This window comes from Misgurnus anguillicaudatus, chromosome 17 (genome assembly GCF_027580225.2).
Source record: "Misgurnus anguillicaudatus chromosome 17, ASM2758022v2, whole genome shotgun sequence".
Classification (NCBI taxonomy): domain Eukaryota; kingdom Metazoa; phylum Chordata; class Actinopteri; order Cypriniformes; family Cobitidae; genus Misgurnus; species Misgurnus anguillicaudatus.
This window is the reverse complement of record NC_073353.2, coordinates 12,327,123-12,348,549: the sequence shown is the minus strand read 5'-3', so window position 1 is coordinate 12,348,549 and position 21,427 is coordinate 12,327,123. Positions and strand designations below refer to the sequence as shown.

The 21,427-nt window shown below is 38.9% G+C and overlaps 1 protein-coding gene across 9 annotated transcripts in view; it reads left to right on the top strand.

The window, feature by feature from the left end:
* Positions 1–21,427, top strand: part of myo16 (myosin XVI) — a 269,807-nt gene that overhangs the window by 205,352 nt on the left and 43,028 nt on the right. For all 9 annotated transcript variants that reach the window (XM_055214652.2, XM_055214651.2, XM_055214654.2 and 6 more), the window contains exons 25-27: positions 281–453; positions 6,852–6,932; positions 10,851–11,056. In XM_055214652.2, coding sequence (XP_055070627.2) covers positions 281–453; positions 6,852–6,932; positions 10,851–11,056 — 460 coding nt within the window. The remainder of the gene's footprint in view (positions 1–280; positions 454–6,851; positions 6,933–10,850; positions 11,057–21,427) is intronic.

Sequence of the window (21,427 nt, the reverse complement as noted above, 5' to 3'; positions counted from 1 at the left end):
TGTGACCTTTATAGGTGTCCTTGCTGACACGTGTTTGTCAGGGTCCACCCTATCCACATGTAACTCTTTATCCTCGCTTGTTTAAGAGGTCAGAGGTCAACACACTGAAATTAGCACATGCGCACGGCGAGATGTGAATAGGTGCTGTTATTTTGTTAGTGTGCGGGTTCGGGAGGGGGATGGTGTAAATGAGGGGAGACAATTAGCTCTGGCGCCTGCCGTAATTAAGCCCTAAATGTGTGTAGCCTTGTGTTTATTTTCTCTTTCTTCCCCCATGCAGCTAGTGAGAACGTGCTCATTCATCAGATGTTCCAGTGTAAGCTGACTCAAACTGGATCCTTGGTTCCCCAGCACCAGTGGCTGAAGCTGCGTGGGCCCAAAGGCACAATGCTTAACAGGAGTGCTACGCTAACTCCTGCCAGAGACGCCAAAAAATATGTGGAACTTAACAAGGTGCCGAAATACACTCGTTTAACCATGAAGGCCTGTTCAGACAAAGTCCAAATTGTTTGGGAAACATCTGGAAACACGTCGTACAACATTCAAAAATGTTTTTACAATGTTGCAATGTTTCAAAGCAAAAAAAACATGAAAATATTTAAATACATAAAGAATATAATACAAGGTACAAATCAACAAATCCAATTCAGAACATTACTAATTTCCTTGAACGTTGAAATTCAGTTTGATAGTATTGTGTATTCACAACAATCACATTATTTATTTGTACTTGGACTTGGTGTGCACAGGCCTTTAGATAATGTTGTGTATACTGTCTGTAGTTTCTTTTCCATTGCAGATTTGTGCAAAACTTTTATCGTTATTTTCTAAATGTTGACAAAAGATTATTGAGAAATGACAGCGTTTCCATTAATCGATGATATGTGACTGAACATAGTTTTTTTCTGATAAGTCATTCCAAACATCATGTCGACTGATGTTGGTTGGTTTACTAATATCACATCCTTTGCACTAGGCGTTATTTTTAACCGAAGGAGACATAAGAGTATTATCAAAACATACAAATGCCAAGAAAAGCTCCTTATACTTAGGAGCAACAATGTATGTGTTTCTTGGAAGTAATAGTACATTATTTTAAATAGAAAGAGATGTAGTAGTGTTATCCAAACATTATTGGCAAGGATAGCTTCTTATACTTGGGAGCAGACACTGTGTCTGTGTGTCTGGGAGGTTTTAGTTCATACAGCATCATTCTTAAAGAATAATTATGTCATTAACTCACTAATTATAATAATTATAATTAACTTGCTTGCATCAGGTGACCTAAAAATGCGAATACACTTTTTCCATTGCAGTTTTGCAAAATAAACCTTTTCTGAATTGGCTGTGGGAGTATATAGAGTTTTCACGAAATTTACGTGTTTCCATTGGCCGCATTTTTAATTCGCAATAACAATTTGCGCAATTTATAGGGTAATGGAAACACAGCTACTGCTTTGTTTGTTATGTTTTTCATTTCAATCTTTGGTGATTCTTTTTGTTTTGCAATGTAATCGACAAACTCCTGCACAAATGTGACACTGGGCCACAAAACCAATCATAAGGGTCTTTATTTTTAAATTGAGATTCATACATCTGAAAGATGTATAAGCTTTGCGTTGATGTATTTGTAAGGATTGGACAATATTTGGCCGAGATACAACTCTTTGAAAATCTACAATCTAGCAACATTACTAATGATAACCATTGTGGGTTGTTCCCATTCACTACCCTTTCGGGTTGTTCGTGTACAAAAAAGGCCACTGAATTAAACAGCTGTAAAAATGTATCAGATTATTATTATTTTTTCTTATTTTTTGTTCATAAATGTGTCAAATCCTTAAAAACTTTCCATGATTTTAACTCTTTAATTGCCAAGTTTAAAGTGGTGTCACTGATTTGATGAAAAAAAAAACACAAAATTACAGATTTTCAATATAAAAAGTGATTGTGGACTGGATTTTTTGTCTTGGGTTTGTCAAAGATTGGTAAAAACATTGGCTTTGATGCATTTATAGTTTGCATTTTAGGACACACTTGCAGACAGCACCAATAGTTTTGATCAGTACTGAGGGCGACAGATTATGAAAAAAAATTTGAAAAACTTTTCATCTAATACATTTTTACAGCTGTTTAATTTAGTGGCTTTTTTTGTACACGAACAACCCGAAAGGGTAGTAAATTTGCCCACCTTATATTGTTGAGTTTTTGCATAATTTCAAAGCATTTTCTCAAAATATGTGTAAATATAAGATTTGTCACCAAAAATCATTCCATTTGCTGAAACACAGAGAAAGTTGTGGCCAAATTAAGACATAAAAAACAAAAATGGCCAAAAATGGCCTCATCAACCCACAAGGGATAAATACATTTGGATACATTTATGTTAGGAAATTTACAAAATAGCTTCATGGATCATGATCTTTACTTAATATTTGAATGATTTTGGCATAAAAATAGATATTTTTGACCCATAAAATGTATTTTTGGCTATTGCTACAAATATACCCATGCAACTGGTTTATGGTTGTGGTCCAGGGTCACAAATGAAAAGCCTTTAGGCTAAATAACTTTGTGTCTACTTTGATGTTTTATTCTGAGGATTGTTTCATCACATCAGACGTGGTGTAAAAAAGGTCTTTAGACTCTATGACTTTGTTTGCTGTATGCGATAAGTGACTGTCATGTGTAAATGTGTTTCCCCCTGCAATGACGTAAATGTTACAGTGACGATCACAAACCACACGACCGGGCCACAAACATGCTGGAACAAACCGTGCAGCGGTATTTTTAGCTTACGGTATCGAGCTTGTGCTGGGAAGTGACCTAAATTAGCACTGTTACCCCAAATACATTCGGTCAATTGATCCCTTTCCACAGCTACACCCTACAGAGGAAACACAAGGCTTTAACCGATTTCCCACGCCACACTGGACAAAAACACATAGATCTGTGTCCTCTGCATTCACCAACTCTTTTTTTCCCCATTTCTTTTTTTTCTCTGCTTTATTTCTATTTTAGGCCTGGTTTCATAGACAATGCTTAGCTAAAGTCAGGACTAGGCCTAAAGTTAAATGAATAAACATGCCTTAAAAAAAGATGTTTAAAGACTGTATCTTCAAAGGGCATATTTTAAGATTTGTTAGTGCAAGTTATATTCAGTTGAGACAGCTCAAACATGTATTTTAGTCTAGGATTAGTCTTAAGCCTTGTCTGTGAAACCGATGGGGTTATGTTTTGATTATTATGTTACTGATTGTCTGTCAGTTTTTCTTTCCTACCTCTCTTTACACCCAAAAAAACATAGTTTTAAGTGAATCTTAGAAGAAATGCTGTCCCTGTTGTCAAGACATTTAAGATTGTTATAATTAAGAAATCTGGTTTTAATGCATCCATAACCCAAGTTTGATTAATTTTATCTTTTAAGAGTGTTAAATTCTTATTGCCGTAATGATGTCATTTTTAACTTTACTGTTGTGAAAAAATACGGTAATGCAGCTGTACTTACAGGCGGTACAACAAATACTGCAATGATAGCTTAATGTTATATCGAATATGATATTTTTGTTGCATTAGATAAAAAAAGCTCATGCATTTAACAACATTAAAACAAATGTCAACTGTAAGCATCAAACATCAAAATAAATGTAATAATAAAACCTAAAACCTTATGTAACCAGCTAGGTGATGAATACGGTTATTTAGTGCCAGTTCACAAGTGTTACTCAAGAAAATCCAGAACATATTTAATCTATGACAGCAAACTGCAGTAAACCATGAGTCATTTCATTACAGTAATGAGAATAAGATGTTTTGCAGTGCAGTAAATAGAATTGAGGATAACTGTTTGTGTCGTATTGTTTAAATATTTTTTCTTTAAGCAAAATGTTTTATTTAGGATTAAGTTTTTTAACAATGACCTAATCTCAACAGGCTTTTTTAGATCCCCTTTAATTCTGTATCTTTATCAGTCATCTTTAACCAAAGCTTATTTCCCCCTGCAGCGCCTGTCTCTGTCTCTGTCTTTGTCTTATTTTTCATTTCTCCTTTCCATCACTTGTGTCTATATCCAGGTCAGGGATTGTGTGTGCGCATGTGTGTGTGTGTGGCGTCTAACAGGCTCTTATGTAAGCCACATAGAACATGAGCCGCTGGCACCCCTGGTTAGCCACATCATGAGGACCAGGCCCACAGTTCCCCGCTTACATAAGCGCTAGTTTGATTCCCATAGAGTGGCTGAGACAGTAATATGAAGTCATATTATGAGATTTGCTGCGGTTTGAAGAGAAGAAACAGAAAAGTGGTTTGGTTGATTCGGTTAGACCTTTGATGAGAAACTGGGGTAGAAAAGTACCAGTTTTTTGCTTGTTTTTTTTTTTGCCACTGTCTTTTTATTGTGTACTGAAAATGAGTAAAATTGTCGTTGTGGTCATTGCATATAAAATGCCATTTTTTTCTGGGAATCGGGGCATCCCAAAGATAATTTGATTTAAGCCAGCAGTTTACTGTGAAATATAACCATTTTCTTTCGCACCAAATTTGCCAAACTGTTGACCCCTGTCATCTGCGTCTGCCCTTTTTGCACAAGAACAGCTGAAAAGTAATGCTTTTCTTCAGTTAGTGTCATTTTCAACATTTTAATATTGACAATCAGGGCGTTTTTTACATTAGCACTTTTGGTGCGCACCCGGGTTCGATTGACGTCAGAGTACGGTACCTTTGGATGATGTGAACGCTGTCTTCTGAACTCGGGTGCGCACCCGCGAAACGTACTCGAGTCCACTTAAAAAGAGTGGTCTGGGGTCCGGTTCATGTGAACTCCAGAACGGTTCGCTGCTAATGTGAGCGCAATCGTACCAAATCGTGGAAGTGAACCGCTGTTAATTACGTATTATGTGGAATGTCCCCACTAAGATAACAGACGTGTGTGTGTGTGTGTGTGTGTGCGTGCACTTACCTTGACAACAAAATGCATAGAATGCTTGCTTGACTTTTGTTCTTATTTTTTTAAACCTTTGGTTTTGTTTTCAAAGAAATAATACAGAAACGCACTTGCGTCTGTCTGCCGCAAATATACTAAAGTCGTTTAGATGACAACGGGCTGTCCGCCGACGTAAATTTTTCAGAAATCATCTCTCTGCTTGCAGTTCGTCAATCACGCTTGTCGTCTTCTCGTTTACAACGGTTGCCAAGCAACATGAGCACGCGCCGGCTGCAGCTTGATGATGCAAGCGTACCGCGGTTCGGATGCAAAAATAATATGTGAACACAGTCCATGGGGGGCATGGGGAGGGGGGAGCAATCGAACTCAGGTTCGGACCAGGCAATCGCACCAAATGTAAAACCGCCTTCAAACAAATTATAACAGTAAATGCGGTCACCAAACATCAAGTGGCTCGAAAATACAGTTAAAAAAATTACTTAGTACCGTGGTATTCTTTGAAGTACCATGGAGTATCCAGTAAATGCCACACTGTAAAAAATGCAGCGTGAAGTTAAAACAACTTGGTTTTGCAAGTTTTGACCTGCAATAAGTTGACATGACTTAAAAAAACAAGTTGAAATTGTTTAACTTAATTTTTTTAAATTAAAGTAACATAAAAATATATGTCGATTTGACAAATTTTTTTACAGTGCATGGTATGTACATGTGATGATTATTTAGTACCATTATTAAACTCTCATACCATCACAATACTTTTTTGTATGGTAAGATCTTCTACTCCGCAATAAATAGGAAAATAAGTTACTAAATGAACCATCTACTTACTGCAAATGTGTTTGTTATAAAATCAAGACACTTTTAGTCGTTGATTTACTGAACCTTTTGGTTCTTCTAAATTGAATTGTAAGAGGATAGACTATAATGCATATCATCATTCAGCCAATAACCAGCTCTAAATGCTCTGATCATACACCGAAAAGGTTAGAAATCGACTAAAATTATGCATCCCAATAAATTGCTGCTTTAAGCTTGAGTTTCCCATGTTTATCCAGTGTATGTACTGTATATGAGTACTTGTGAGAGAGATGCAATCCTAGAATCAGATAGAAAGTGAAGAATTAAAATGCTATGATCTGTCACTGTAATCCAGAGTGACTCCAGTTTCCAGAACAGCCTCCATTCAGTGTTAATGATACTATAGCTGAACTCTGATCTCTGTAACTTGCCAGCCCCTGAGATGTCTTTAACACAAAAGACAGAAAATTAACTAGTGACCTGGATCCATTAAACCATCTCAACTCAATTTCCTCAAATTACATGATTCAGAGCTGAATTAGAGAACATATGAAGATAACCAGTAATAGGGTTCAGTTTTGTGTTATGACCCATTGATGAGAAATCGCACAGGCACGTCTGAATCATTTCATCAAGTTCACTTCTGTGTGTGTTGTGTGATTCATTCATAGCTCTTGTAAAATCAGTTGCCATGCCAACGGCATCTTTAAAAGATGTGGATACGGATAGACACGTGTACAGCACATATCATCCTTTGCATTCTCCACTTTTTCACTTCAGCAAGTTGAATTGCTGACCTTAGTGACGTTTTGCTATCTGTGCAATGAAATTTGTGCGTTATTGACCAATGCTATGTTAATAGCTGTTGCCATTTACAGTAATAACGGAGAAATATGCTCTTTTCTGGTGCAGGTTTATATAATATCTGTGGTTTTGAATAATGGATTTATGAAAATGATCTGAAAGTGTTGTTTTTAGGGCACTTAGGCACTAAGGTATTGACTTACTGTACACACCCTTCAAAAACAATCTGAAACCTATTTGGAGTCATAGTAAATAAGACAAAAGTAAGAAAATGCTTGAATCAGTGTCTTTTGATGGCTCTTTGCAGCTCTTGAAGAAAAAGGGAGCGATGTCCTTCCTGCAGAAGCTGGAGCGTTGTGGACCGGTTACTGTGGCAGTTCAGCTCAGGGTGAGTATAGAGTCATATGAGAACAACCCCTGCACTAAATCCTGACCCAATGCAACCCAAAAGATGCTGTCATTGTCCTATTTGCATCAGTTATGGATTTTCAATAAATACCTGGAGATTAACAGCGCTAAAAGTTGCCCAGCGACCAACCATTATAGACCTGCCATGAAAATCTTGTGAAGGAATAGTTTGTGAAAAATGTATTATAAGAGTTATTTTAATATTTTAGCTGCTAACGTCAATTCAATTAAATTTAAAGTTCTAGACTTAAATTTTTAAGTTGAATCAATTAGTAATGTCAACTTTCTTGACTAGCAAGGAGTTGCTATAAACTATAAAAAAGTTTAAATAAAGTTAATTCAACTTTAGTTTTATAATTTATAGCAACTCTTCACTAGACAAAAAAGTTAAAATTAATTGTACTTTTAAAGTTGATTAAACTTAAAAAAAGTTTAACTCGCCTGAAAGAGTATTTTGCTGAGGTCCAAACTATTTCGGCACAGTGTTCAGCTTGTACTTTTGAGGGATTTAAAACATAAAAATGCATTTAGTGTATTTAATTCAAGTTTCTTTTTTATCTTTTAATGAAATTGGTTAGAAGAACTTGTTCTCATTTGCAATCCCTGCATATGTCAACATAAGCCTCTCTCCACAAACCGGCTTCCAGTCTACCAAAGTGAAGAGCTCATTGCAGCACACCCACCTCATAAAACAGCATCACATTCGCACACAGACGCTGCTGTCATTTTGACCTCTTTCTTATCGCAAAGGCATGCAGCTGCACATATGTGGCGTACTGTATGTGTACCATCACGACCTAATTTCAGACCCTGTTTCTGTGTTTGCTCGAGAAGATGGAAAGAGTACTGCAAGAGTTTATGGAAAAGGCACACAGTGTTCCTCTCTAATCTCTCCCCTCTGTGCTGGGCATGAAGCTGATTACATAATAAAGGACATTCAATGCCCAACGTACGCACAAACACAAACATTATTTATCCACGCCTGAATAGATCCCAGAAGAGAGCGGCAGAGGAAAAGAGAAATCCTCAACAATAATAAATAACATGGACTCCTAATGTGTTTTTCATTAGTGTTTGCCCTCACGGAAAGATGGAAAGGTTGTAATTGGCAGCTTTTTTAGATTAGTCCTCTGAATAGCTGCTTGTGTCTGTTACTGCCCGTCATCGCGTCTCCCCGTCTCTTTTTTTATTGGCTGGCGTCAGGAGAAATGTCATGTGACGATGATATGCACATTGGCGGCGGTGCTGACTCAGGCCCGTGAGCTCTTTCTGTGCTATGACATCATCAGTACACTGTCAGACTTTTTATGTCTGTGTCTCAAAAGCAAATCCATATGAAAATCTGCGTTAAAAGGATTTTTTTGGCCTAATGCTCTCAACTGTCAGCCTTTTAAAGAGTTAATTACCACATTTGAAGGAATAGCCGACTCATAAAAAATCATTAACTCTTTCCCCGCCATAAGAGAAAACGCTTCCCTGCCAATGACGAGTTTTTCCGGCAATCCGTATTTCGGCCAGGAAAGAGTTAAAGGGATAGTTCCCCCAAAAATAGAAGTTGCTGTTTATTTGCTCTACCCTTGGGCCATCCAATGTGTTGGTGACATTTTTTCTTCAGTAGAACAATAAGAAAGATATTTAGCAGAAACCCCAGTGCTCTGATTCATATAATGCAATTCAACGGATCCACCACTTTGAGAGTTGAAAAAGCAGATACGTATATCCAATACAAAAGTAATTCTCATGACTCCTGGTGATCTTGCGAAGCCAATCTATTGTTTTTTGCAAGAATTTGGACATTATTAACATTATTAATATTAAATAACATTATTTACTGCAGAGCCTCTGCCAAACATGACTGCGATCTTCTTATTGTGGTGTTTAGTGGTGGTTGACAAACCAGCCTCTCACTGCCACCTATAGAGCAGGGGGGTAAAGCACACTTTATAGATATACATACTAGGAATGTACATCTATGTGATTTTTTTTTCATTTCGATTAATCCATATGTCTGAAAAACGAGTTCTTGATAGATTGGGGGCGGGGCAATCAAAGGGGCAGGGTCAGTGGCGTAGCAAGTGAGTCCCGGGCCCATATGAAAAAAAAATTTACGGGCCCCCTTAAGCCAAAGCCCCCCCCCCAACCTTGCCTGTTGGCACTGTTAACTGTGGCGCGCAGGTCTGTTAGGAACATATACTTTTATTAAGGTAGTCAAATATTTTTAATTTACTTTTTTACTTTAAATGGTAGATTTAAATAAAGAAAAACTAAATGTTTTGGGTAGTTTTTGACTCGTGACAGACTTCTCTGCCTTCTTTTTTCTCTTTAAGGCCCCACTTTTATGTTTATATTTGTCTATCCTTAATGTTCATGTAGATAGCCGCTATAGTAACCTCTCACACTGTGTTTTCGTTTTTTTTTTTTTTTGGTGCGGCGATGCGTCATGTAAAAAAATTATGGCGTAGTAGTCTACGGCAGCCGCGGAGTGCAAAAAAATAAATAAACGCAAACAAGAAATGACGGAGAAACTAGACATTTTGGAGAAATAGGAAATCACTACACATTATATGCATACAAAAATATATTTATTGCGGCCACAAATAAAAATTTTATTGAAAAAAAATGTAATTAAAAGCTGGGGCGTGCCCAGGGCCGGGCCCCCTATTAGCCCGGGCCCATTTGCACGTGCATACCCTGCATGCCCAGACGCTACGCCACTGGGAAGGGTACAAGTCATGGTGAAAATGAAAATATTTGTATTAAAACACTCAAATAAGTTTTATATTTTATACAAATATTTTCATTTTGAAGAAACTATGACAGAAAAATAAACACATAATAGATTATTAATTAATTAAATGTTTTTAACAGAAACCTCTGACAGGAAAAGCTGCGTGATGAAGTGAAACTAAAGGGTTAATAAACACAAACAGAAGCGCTTTCTATATGACGCGCTCTACATAATATTAAGCCTTGATACAAAATAACCGTATTATTCAACGTGCATCTATCTCCACAAAATGCAAGACTTAAACTAAGTTATGTGCTGGACAGAAAGTTAAACTCCTGTTGTTGATGTGCACCATAACAGTGTGCTTTAAAACACATCCAGTCAAAGCACAAGCTTCAAAACATTAAGCAGCTTTAAGTCTTTGATATAATTTTAGCAATTAGCTGTGTCGTGTTGTCCTCTCACCTGTTCACAGTCAAGATGTAATGATCGTATGGCTCTCTGGCTCCATTGAACTTGTGATGGCGCTGTACATTTTGCACCTGACTGTATTTTCGTCTTACCGAAGTGAATCCGAAAATCACGGCATTCTTTTAAATCATAGTGCCTCAGTGATGTGAGGTGTGTTCGGCTGCACAGCGTTATACAGCGCGGCTGCGGGTAGGAAATGTTTGTTTTTGAATCATGCATGGTACTGATGTCATAGGCACAGCTCAACACAACGTCTAACATGCACCCAGTCTTTACTACCACAAGCGCTTGTAACGCTAACAAGACCTCCTAATGCAACCAAAAATAAATAAATAAAGCTACAAGATCATCGTTTTCGTGATTGGTCGTCGATGCCCTGTTCGAGTACTCGAGCAATTGAGTACTTGTGCCCATCCCTAATACATACACAGAAAGTATGGTGGCTACCGTAGCTTCTATTATGCGTTTCAGAAGAGCAATGGACTGAGCAATTTGCAACCTCACCACTAGATGCCGCTAAAACTTAAAAGGACTGTCGTTATTGATTCTTTGCGGGGATTACCAGAAGTTACGTTTGTTTCCGAGAAAGCATTTGTTTATGTTATTACTTCTGAAACTGTATATACAACAGTTCGATGGCACAAAAATCAAAAACAACCACACAGCTCACCTGTCTTTTCTGCCTGTTTCTCGTTCCAGAACTCTCTGTCTGAGATCACCAGTAAACTACAAGCATGTACGCCACATTTTGTTCAGTGCGTGAGGCCCAACAGCGTCGGAAAGCCTGACGTCTTTGACAGCTTCCACGTATCCTCTCAGCTCCAGTATGTGGGGGTTCTGGAGATGGTTCGCATGATCCGCTATGGATACCCGGTCCGACTGTCTTTCACAGGCTTTCTCAGCAGGTAAGATCCTCTATCAAACTTTCACAAGATTATATGGCACATTTCAAAACTGGAGTACAAATCACCCTCTATATAAAGGCACAAATCCTATGTAGATTATATTTAAATTAATTATAACCCAGTTTTAAGGCTTAGCTAAACCAGGACTAGGCCTTAGTTAAATTAAGACATTTAAGCATCTGTTTCAGTTGAGAAAGCTTAAACATGTGTTTTAGTCTAGAACTAGCCTTAAGCCTTGTCTGTAAAAACGTGGGTATGTGTCTGTACCCATCTCCTTTAAAACCTTCCAGCACACTATTCCCATCTGAACTAATAGATTACATTTATTTTTATGCATTTGGCAGATGCTTTTATTATTAGATGATGTTTTCCCTGGGATTGAACCCATGACTTTGTGTTGTCAGTGTTTTGCTACGCGAATACAGCTACAGATTCATAGCATCATGATGCAACATAAGCCCTGACTTTACTAACTCTCTGTCTTCATATACTGTCAGTCCTAAGTAACTTACCCATGAGTACAGTGTAAATGCTGTAAAATAACACAGAATGATTTCAAGCCATCTGTGGAGTCGTATATTATGTTTATTTCTGCTAAGCAGCCCCGCTGTGTTTCAACGTTCCAATCCATTTAAGCGGTCGGGTCAAACGAGGTAAAGTGTCTTTCCAGGGGAAATATATAGTAAGTGCACTTGGTCTCAGATGCTGATATATGTCGGCCTGACTCTAGATGTCTGCACTATGAGCTCATGATGGGCTTTGAGTTCAGCCCAAGTGATGCAAAACTGTATACGGTGTGTGTGTCTCGGGTGTGACATTGCTCTCACACCCTGATTAACGGTTATGGGCCTCGATGAAAGCTGTATTTTTGTGAGCCCATTTTTAGTGATGGGATTATAATAGGGTAGTTTTAAAAAGTATGAAGTGTTCTCGGATGGGTCACCCTGATCTCAGCGCAACTCTTCTTGACTGGAACAAAGAGAAATGGGATAGCGCATCAAGGAGACAGTGCGGCGGGAAAGATTGGAAATTGGATTGAAAAAAGGGGCAGGATGTAATTTCTAGAAATCTTGCCCGCGCTTTTCAGAATGTGAAAGTGGGAGATAAAAGCGTAAGGGAGAATGTAAGGGGAGCAGGCTGTTCCTTCTGTCAGAGAGAGAGAGGTTCAGCGTGACTTTGGCTTCATCTTCATCGGGAACACGACGCCTCTTCTTCATGTCACATTGACACTCCCAAAGCAGAACAAGTCCTCAGCTCAGTGTTCCTGCTTATTTCACACTGTGCTGGAGAGGATCATAAAGTGCTCAATCTATATCTGACACTTTTTCTCTGTCATTGTATTTTTTATATCCTCTTCAACCCAGTTCAACTTTATTTCTCTCTTATTTTCCCTTAGCGTTATGCTGCCTGTAGTTTATGCATTTTTGCTTTAAAAAGTTTACTTTAAATTTAGGTTAGATCCAAGAGTTATTTTATATTAGCATACAGCAATCAGGCCTTGCACTTTCAAACAAAATGCCATAAAATACATTTTTAGTTCCTCAAAGCACCTTTTAGCCAAAGGTTCTTAAAGGAAACATTGCTTTTTTCAGCTAAAAAGCTTTTATGCAACTGAAAGGTTCTGTGAATGTTAAAGGTTCTTTATGAAACCATACAGCCTGACAAAAACCAGTAAGAATGTATTGGTAACATCCCCATGCAGTTATTTTCTACTGTATGTATTGTAGATAATAGACTTCTTACTAAGTTTAGTTATTTTTATGCTTAAATAGTGTAGATGCACTATATCCGCTCTCTCCAACCTTTACTTTCCTGTCCTCCCTGTACATTACTAACTGTCAATTAAACACGGAAAATGCCCAAACAATAACTTAAATAAATGGATATAAAAGCTATTTACAAATGACGCTTTTTTCTAATTAATTTGTTTCAAGTGATTTTTTTGCTATGGCAAGTAGATGTTATCACTTAAATCATTATAAGTTGTACTAATAGCTTGCGCCAGAGCAAATCATTTTGGCGTTAAATAAATACTGTCGGGATTTATTAAAGACTTGCAGTGGATAACTAGTGCTGAAAAGGTGTGGTCTATTTTTTTGTGACTGATCTTATTGCATATGCATTTCTAGGAGTTTCCCTTTCAGGCACAACATTTTTTGGGAGGAGAATATTAAATGATTCACGTAACGCGATTTACTAATGTTTGCGCGTGTGATATTACTGATATTTGTGTTTTTATTTAATGCCGAAATTACTTAAATTACTTTGCGATTAAAATGGCTGCAATTACTGCTTAAAAAAGGCATCAAAGATATTAGAGAACACATGGTATATGTTACAGTTTTTTAGGAATGCCAAAGCAACATACTATTCAAAACACTGTTTGCAAAGCCATGTTATTTTTTATTTGCTAAAGTAAACAAAATAGGAGTCACTAGAAGTCACACAATACCAGACGTTTTAAAACTTCTTGTAAACCTTCATTTTTTGGCCTCCAGTTCTTTTCAGTGTACTATGGCTTTGTTAGCTGGGATTACACACCCCAAATTTTCCACTGAGATGTCTGTGGTGCTGAACTCAAGATCAGCTCTGCTTATTTGTTACCCAACTAATTTGCACTGCTCTTAGTTGATTGCGCCTGTGTTATTTAATTTGCGCTTTTTTTAGTAAATAACCCGCAGATATTTCCACTCCCATCTGCACTTTTTTGGAAAAGCGCTCTCACGCTAATTTGCCCTGGTTAGTAAATCTGGGCCCAGTTGCAAAAAGCACCTTAAGTTTTTCTCTTATGTATGAAACTTAGGGCGCACTCACACTATCCAAACCAAACCGCGCTCGTGCGCGTTTGACCCCCAAAGCCTGGTTTGTTTGACTAGTGTGATCGCTCTGTTCTCGGATTGGTTAATCGCACCGCGGCCAGGTTGCAGAGGTGGGCCGGAGCGCGGTTCACTTGGGCTCAGGCGTGGAAGGCTGTGGTGTGAGCGCGATTCAAAAGGTGAAGACGTCAGTTGCGCGACCACTCACCTTCATCTGCCTCCGTAAAAACCCTTTGATGTGCGCAGCGGGGTTACGTGAATGTCCGAGCTGCACACGTGACAGATCAACTAAGCAATATGATGACATGTTAGAGGGCTGTCTGTAATCGCGCACCAAACGACTCAGAAAAAAAAACACAGACTTATCATTACGATGGGTTCCAGTGTTAAGAGAGAGCTTTACTTCCTGCTTTTTTCAAAACAAACGCATCTTAATGACGAAAGCGCGCCCGGACTCGGATCGATGAAAAGTACAGTGTGAGTGCGTGCACCATGGGGGAGAATGGAGGGGTGACAATCGCGCTGGGGCATGGTTTGGTTTGGATAATGTGAGTGCGCCCTTAAGGGGTAAATTCCCCTTACCTAAGAGGCTGGACACACCAAAACTTATAAACGCGGCTGAAAACGCCTTGAGGGCGAGCTTGAGCCGAGCGCTTTGGTAGCTGTGATACTTCAGCTGTGAGCCAGTTGGTTGCTGTGGTAATGTCCCGCCCCTCCTCCACTGTATTTGGACGGCCGTGTGAGAACTGACATTGACGAGCGGAGCTTTTCATTCAAAGTTGAATATTTTTGAACTCTCGGCACTCAGCGCTTAGTGCGGAAAAAAACAGAGCGGCGGTTTTCAGCGCGGAAAAAAACAGCTAGCTGCTTGCTTATTTGAAAATCGCAGAGTTTTCATTGGAATCAATTGAAAACATGCGCCGGGTGTTGCATACGGTATAATCCCTTAAACGGTTTTCTTAGGTAAGGGTAATCGTTAAGTGTTTCACGACAGTGACCCAGGCTTGCCATTATGAAATACTATTGTTGCCATGAAGACGCAACAGAAAAAACGTACGTTTTTTTTTCTGCAACACCTTTAAGTTTAAGGGGTGAACTTAAAGGAAAATTACACTTAAGGTGCTTTATGCAACCGGGCCCTGGTCCTTAAGGGATAGTTTACCCAAAAATTAAAAATGTGTCATTATTTACTCACTCTAATGTCGTTTGAACCCCCCAATGTCTTTCTTATTTTTTCAGAACACAAATGCAGATTTTAGAATTTTGGCTCTCTTTCAGTGCTCATTCTATGTGTCTGAACTGGTGTTTGGGCAGTTTTAGGATGTTTACTTGTAAATAATGTGTAAACAACTGAAACAACAGTGATATCCTCAACAAGAAAGATGATAAGGATGGGGCCAATCACACCAAAGGCGTTATGGCAGTTGCAGGAGCCTTTTTCTGTTGTCCAATAGAATGAGTTGAGAGGCGGGCCTTATGTTTTGGTGAGGGAAGTTTACAGTTGCTATGAAGAACCGGAATCCACTCGCTCACTCTCTCCTGCGTGTTTGTGCACTTCTCATCCTCAAACAAGGTCAGAGGAAGCGTCCTCTTTTGAAATTTTCTGCTAATATGACAGTTAACAGCAAAAGAGCGCTCACGCTTCAATATTTGATTGACAAGACAGTTGACTCGGTGGTTGCCTAGCAATATAAAAAGCCGCGTTGCACTGCTCTTTTTTTTAAAAAGGCAGTGGGTCGCACCTTGCATTTCCAAGCCTTTAAAGCGCATTTGGTGTGATTAGCCACTTAATCTTTAGGACGTCACACTTACAATTTGATACAAGTCGAGTGGAGTTATTTGTTTAATGCTTTCTGGTTACTGTGCCAATTCGGTCACCATCTACTTCCACAATAGCCAGAAAATCCCAAGAAACACGTTTTAATCTGTGTTTGGGTTCTGAAGAACAGCGAAAGAAATAATCATAAAACATAAATAATCATAAAGTTTTAATTTCGGGGTGAGTTATCCATTTAACCCTGCGTTCACACCTCATGTATTTGCCTTGTTTCTGCTATTATGTCAGTCATCATCTGTTTTCATTCGTTTAGATTTACTATGGTGTCTGATTATCTAATCTCCTCCCCGCTGTTCTCCTGAGTAGCGTAATTCAGTGTGCTTTCATTAGAGCACATCATTCTCTTTATTTCTCTCGGTGTACAGGATAAAAGGATTACGCTAACATTCCAGTGTGATAATGAATCGGGACACTGCTGGTCACATGACACTAAAACTTTCCACTACTCTGTTGTAAACATCATGAATCTTTCAGAAAGAGAGAGCAAGAGTGGGAGAGAGAGATAGAGAGAGACTAGGACTACTGGACACTTTATCCTTTATCCCTCATAGCTCCTAGACTGCAGCTCATGTTGACACTGGATTAAATGGCCCAGACGGGTTTGTGACATTGACTGTGTTTAGACTGGGGATAAAATAGCTCAGATTCTCTTGTGATATTGGATTTTGTTTTGAAGCAGATAGCCTCCTGATAGGCTTAACATTGCTAGCAGTGTTATGAGCGGTTCTCTTTTTAGTAGACGTAGAAATGACATTTAGCATGACTTGACTTGAAGTGAGTATTCAATTTTAAAGCCCATATCTGTTATTTTCTCAGAGTTCATATACAGCAGTCTTATTGCAGAAAAAGGAGAATGTAGTTAGATTTGACCATGTGGATAAAACCTAAACAATACAAAACTGAAAATAAACATATAAAATACCTCTTTTTATACTCTTACCATTTTAATTGTTCCACCATTTATAAAATGTGTGTGGCAATTCCAATTGTTTACGCTAGTGGTGCTAAAACACACACATTTCTCCTTTAATGCAAGGCAAGAGATGTTTTTTGAGCGCTCCAGAGAAAGGTTTAGCTGTACATTAGAGGCATTTGTTTTGCTGAGACAGAACCGGGTAGGTTATGACACATGCTTTCTCTTTATTAACATAATCTGCAGAAAGACACTGAACTCCCCTTGATGTGTTGTGTTTCCCTGCCAGCGCCTTACTGGGTGACGTGGTGCCATGTGCACGGTTTGTTTTTGTTCGAGTGTGTACGATGTGTGTGTTAGAATCACAATGAGCCTGCAGAGGGCCAGACAGGGTGAGAGCCGGCGGAGGGGCGGTAGAGGCCAGACAATTGTGATGGAAATTTTAGGCTTTTAGAGTGGGAGGTTGTCTTATACAGAGGTCAGTTTTCATGGGTGACGCTCCACCAACACTGTGTGCGTGTGCTTTATCAGTCAGACTGCTCATATATGCTGATGTGTGGAAATGAGGCAAGCAAGTTTTTGTGTTTCAGTGGTTTTGCAACTGTTTACTATGTCCTAATGCACTTAGAGGGTTTTGCAGCGAAAGTCAAATTTGTTTAATACCAATGAAATGACTAAAGTGACATTTGTGAAGAAAAGACATTTCAGTAACCGACTAATAATCGTTTAAACTACTGAATCTTAAACCTGAACCTAAGAACCTAAGATGAAAGTGCTAATTTACATTAAAACATGTCAGATGCACTGCAGAGGGTTTTGCATCTGAAAATATACAAATATGCTTTAGTGGGTTGAGATCTGTGACTGTGGGGGCCATTTTAGTACAGTGAACTCATTGTCATGTTCAAGAAACCAATTTGAAATGATTTTAGCTTTGTGACATGGTGCATTATCCTGCTGGAAGTAGCCATCAGAGGATGGGTACATGGTGGTCATAAAGGGATGGACATGGTCAGAAACAATGCTCAGGTAGGACGTGGCATTTAAACAATGCCTAATTAGCACTAAGGGGCCTAAAGTGTGCCAAGAAAACATCCCCCACACCATTACATCACCAGCAGCCTGCACAGTGGTAACAAGGGATGATGGATCCATGTTCTCATTCTGTTTACACCAAATTCTGACTCTACCATCTGAATGTCTCAACAGAAATTGAGACTCATCAGACTAGGCAACATTTTTCCAGTCTTCAACAATTTTGTGTGAGCTCTGGCAAATTGTATCCTCTTTTTCCTATTTGTAGTGGAGATGAGTGGTACTCGGAGGGGTCTTATGCTGTTGTAGCCCATCCACCTCAAGGTTGTGCGTGTTGTGGCTTCACAAATGCTTTGCTGCATACCTCGGTTGTAACAAGTGGTTATTTCAGTCAAAGTTGCTCTTCTATCAGCTTGAATCAGTCTGCCCATTTTCTTCTGACCTCTAGCATCAAAAAGGCATTTTCGCCCACAGGACTGCTGCATACTGGATGTTTTTCCCTTTTCACACCATTTTTTGTAAACCCTAAAAATGGTTGTGCGTGAAAATCCCAGTAACTGAGCAGATTGTGAAATACTCAGACCGGCCCGTCTGACACCAACAACCATGCCACGCTCAAAATTGCTTAAATCACCTTTCTTTCCCATTCTGACATTCAGTTTGGAGTTTAGGAGATTGTCTTGACCAGGACCACACCCCTAAATGTATTGAAGCAACTGACATGTGATTGGTTGATTAGATAATTGTATTATTGAGAAATTGGACAGGTGTTATATATGTATATTTGAAATGTATATATTTATTATGTTATTTAGTATTTAGTTTAGTATGTAACCTATAATGTAGTTTATAAAAATTCAAAGTCTTGATTAAAAATCAAGACTCTGGAGTATCACAGCATCACAATATTTACAGTAATGGTTAATTACATGTCGCCAGTATGCATCATGAATATGTTATTTTTTTACCACTCATATCAAGCATTCAAATTCAAATTTTACACTGACCCAAGAAAACAAACCATTTCCCATTTGCCGCATTTCACCCAACGCCACGTGCCGTGCTTTGTTTGAGCACGGGTTTTTCTATTTCGTTGACTTGTGGATACATAAAGAAGTGACGCACTTGGATAAATACTGCTTTGTGTTTGCTTATGATGGGAGTCATGTGTACCCACCATTGAGCAAGTCTCTCCCAAGGACGCCTTGACTTCCCCAGGCAGAGAAGAGCTTGCGGTCACAAAGAACCCATTCATAGCCTCCAACAAACCATTCATGAGCTTGTGTAAGGAGAAAGTTATTACTTTTTTGAATGAATGTAAGTTGTGGACGTGCGTGATGTGCGAACGAGAAGGTCTTGGATTTTTCCTTATCATGTCAGTTGCTCTCTCTCTCTCTCTCTATTACAGTATCTCTCTATAAAGTGTGGTGTGTTGCCTGAGGTCTCCGGTACTCTCTGGCCCAGCACTAATGAATATGAAACGCTTATTTATCACGGTTTAGCTCAAGTCCTGAGGACAAACTTTATGCATAACATTCTCATTCAGCATCATTCAAAAGTTGTTTTCTTTTCACCTATTGGGAGGCTTACTGGGTAACACATGAGAACCGTAAACCATACAATAATGCACATACTTAATTGAAATAAGACCACATCAATATCTCTCTCTCTTACGCACACACAAACACTTATAATGTGAAGGATACTACAGCTCTACTACTGTGAATCTACACATATAGCATTAAGACTTATACAACATTAATACACAAGCTCATACACAAACACAACTCTTCATCATTTGTCTCTTTGACGACTGCAAAATGTCGTCAGCGCTTGTTAATGCCACACTAATACTTAAAATAAGATATGATGGTATGTTGTCATCTTTACTGTTTTATTGTGGCTATTTACTGGGGATAGTGAGGTTGAAGGGACATTTGCTGATTGTTTCCCCTTTCATAACCCCAATTTGGAGCTTAACCGGCAGGCAGTTGGGCCCTTTAGAGTTCATATGACTCAATTCCCAAAGGCCTCGCAAACTCTGAGGGCATCGATAATTTTCATATTCATATACAAGAGGTCTTGGGTTTCCCCTGGCTCCTTTAATGGTTTATGACTCCTGTGGGATGCTGTACGTCTTGGTCAGCAGGCATTACCATACAGAAAGGAGGTTAGGGGAAGTTCAGAATCACTGGGTTGCTGTAAATCACATTGAAAGTGAGATGCTGAGTTAATTCAGGATTATGCCAGTGTTTTACTGAGCCCATGGAGGACCTCACCCCCTACCCCACAGCATAAGACTTTCCCTATTGTTTCCACCAATCCATCTGTTCAGCATGTGCTTATGCATCTGTATCAGTCCTTCAGGGTCTGCGAGTGGGAATGGATGTGATTGTTGCCAGCAGCAAGGAAATTTTCTTACAGGTTATCTTTGTTTGAGGGAATAAAATTAAAAACCATAAAAAAAAAGATTTATAGACGGTTTCATTGGACATACACTTATTGTCGAGGTTCCTTATTTGAAACGTTTCCTGTTCTTCTATTCCCTAGTTTAAGTCCTCCACTAACATCACTTGTAAAAGTCCAAACTATTTGAAATGCTGTCACTTCATTCACATCCCACTGCAGAGAAAGCCACACACTAACTAGTGAAGAGTCTAGTGCTCACTTTCATACTTAGACACAGATCAGTAGTCAGATCTGTCGTTCGAGGGTCAGTCAATGTGAGCTGGCCTTTCCATTCAACCGCAACACAAATCTTTCTGCTTTTGTTGTTGTATACGCTATGATCATCATGAATGAATGTTTCAGCTTATAGATTTAACGTTATGAACTGTCGATCCCGTTAAGAGGCAGCCCAGTCTCACGAAATTTCGTTATATAGTCACGTAATTTTTCGTGATCGTATAACAAATTCCTGTTTTCTTGTGATTATCACGTATTGGTTACTCAACTGTTTTGTACAATTGTCAGGTCGGTTTATGGTTAGATTTACATAAAATTACATCCCTACCCAAACCCAACCCTAATCCTAACGCCAGGCGACATATAAAAAAATAAATCCGAAAAAATAGTATAAACCAATACATAAAGTGACATTCTAATGCGAGCACCAAATCTAACCCTAAACCGAAGTGACAATGGTTTGAAAATAGGAAAAAGCAGTTGAGTAACCAATACGTGATAATCACACGAAAACAGGAATTCGTTATACGATCACGAAAAAAACGTGAAAATTTGTGATAATATCACGAAGAAAGAATAAAAAAATTACGTCACTATATCACGAAACCTTGTGAGACAAGGCCAGCTTGCATTTACATATTATTGAGCACATTAGTATGCATCATGCATGCGCCGGCCGTTCTTTTGTGAATTCCTTTAAAATTGCTTTTAAATATCATTCCCTCGCACCAGATGTTCATAATGCATAATCCAAATGCGCAAACACACAAACACGTGTTCGAGGGGCGTGTCTGCGGCTTACCCGCATGCCACAGATGCTTGATCCCTTCGATCCAGAACAATGCTGCAAAGCTCACCAAGTTTGACCTTTTCCTGTGAATGGTTGCCGTGCCAACCCACCCGAGCAGATGCTGAGAAGTCACACAGACTCCGCAAAGCCTTTGACCCTCAAATTGCATTTCTCATCGGGTTTTCCCACCAATGGAAGCCGCAGGCGTTTTCTTAAGCATCACCCTTAAACACAGTGTTTGTTGCTCTGTGGATGTGGCCTTTAATTTGGTGGCATTGCATATGAAAATCCCAGA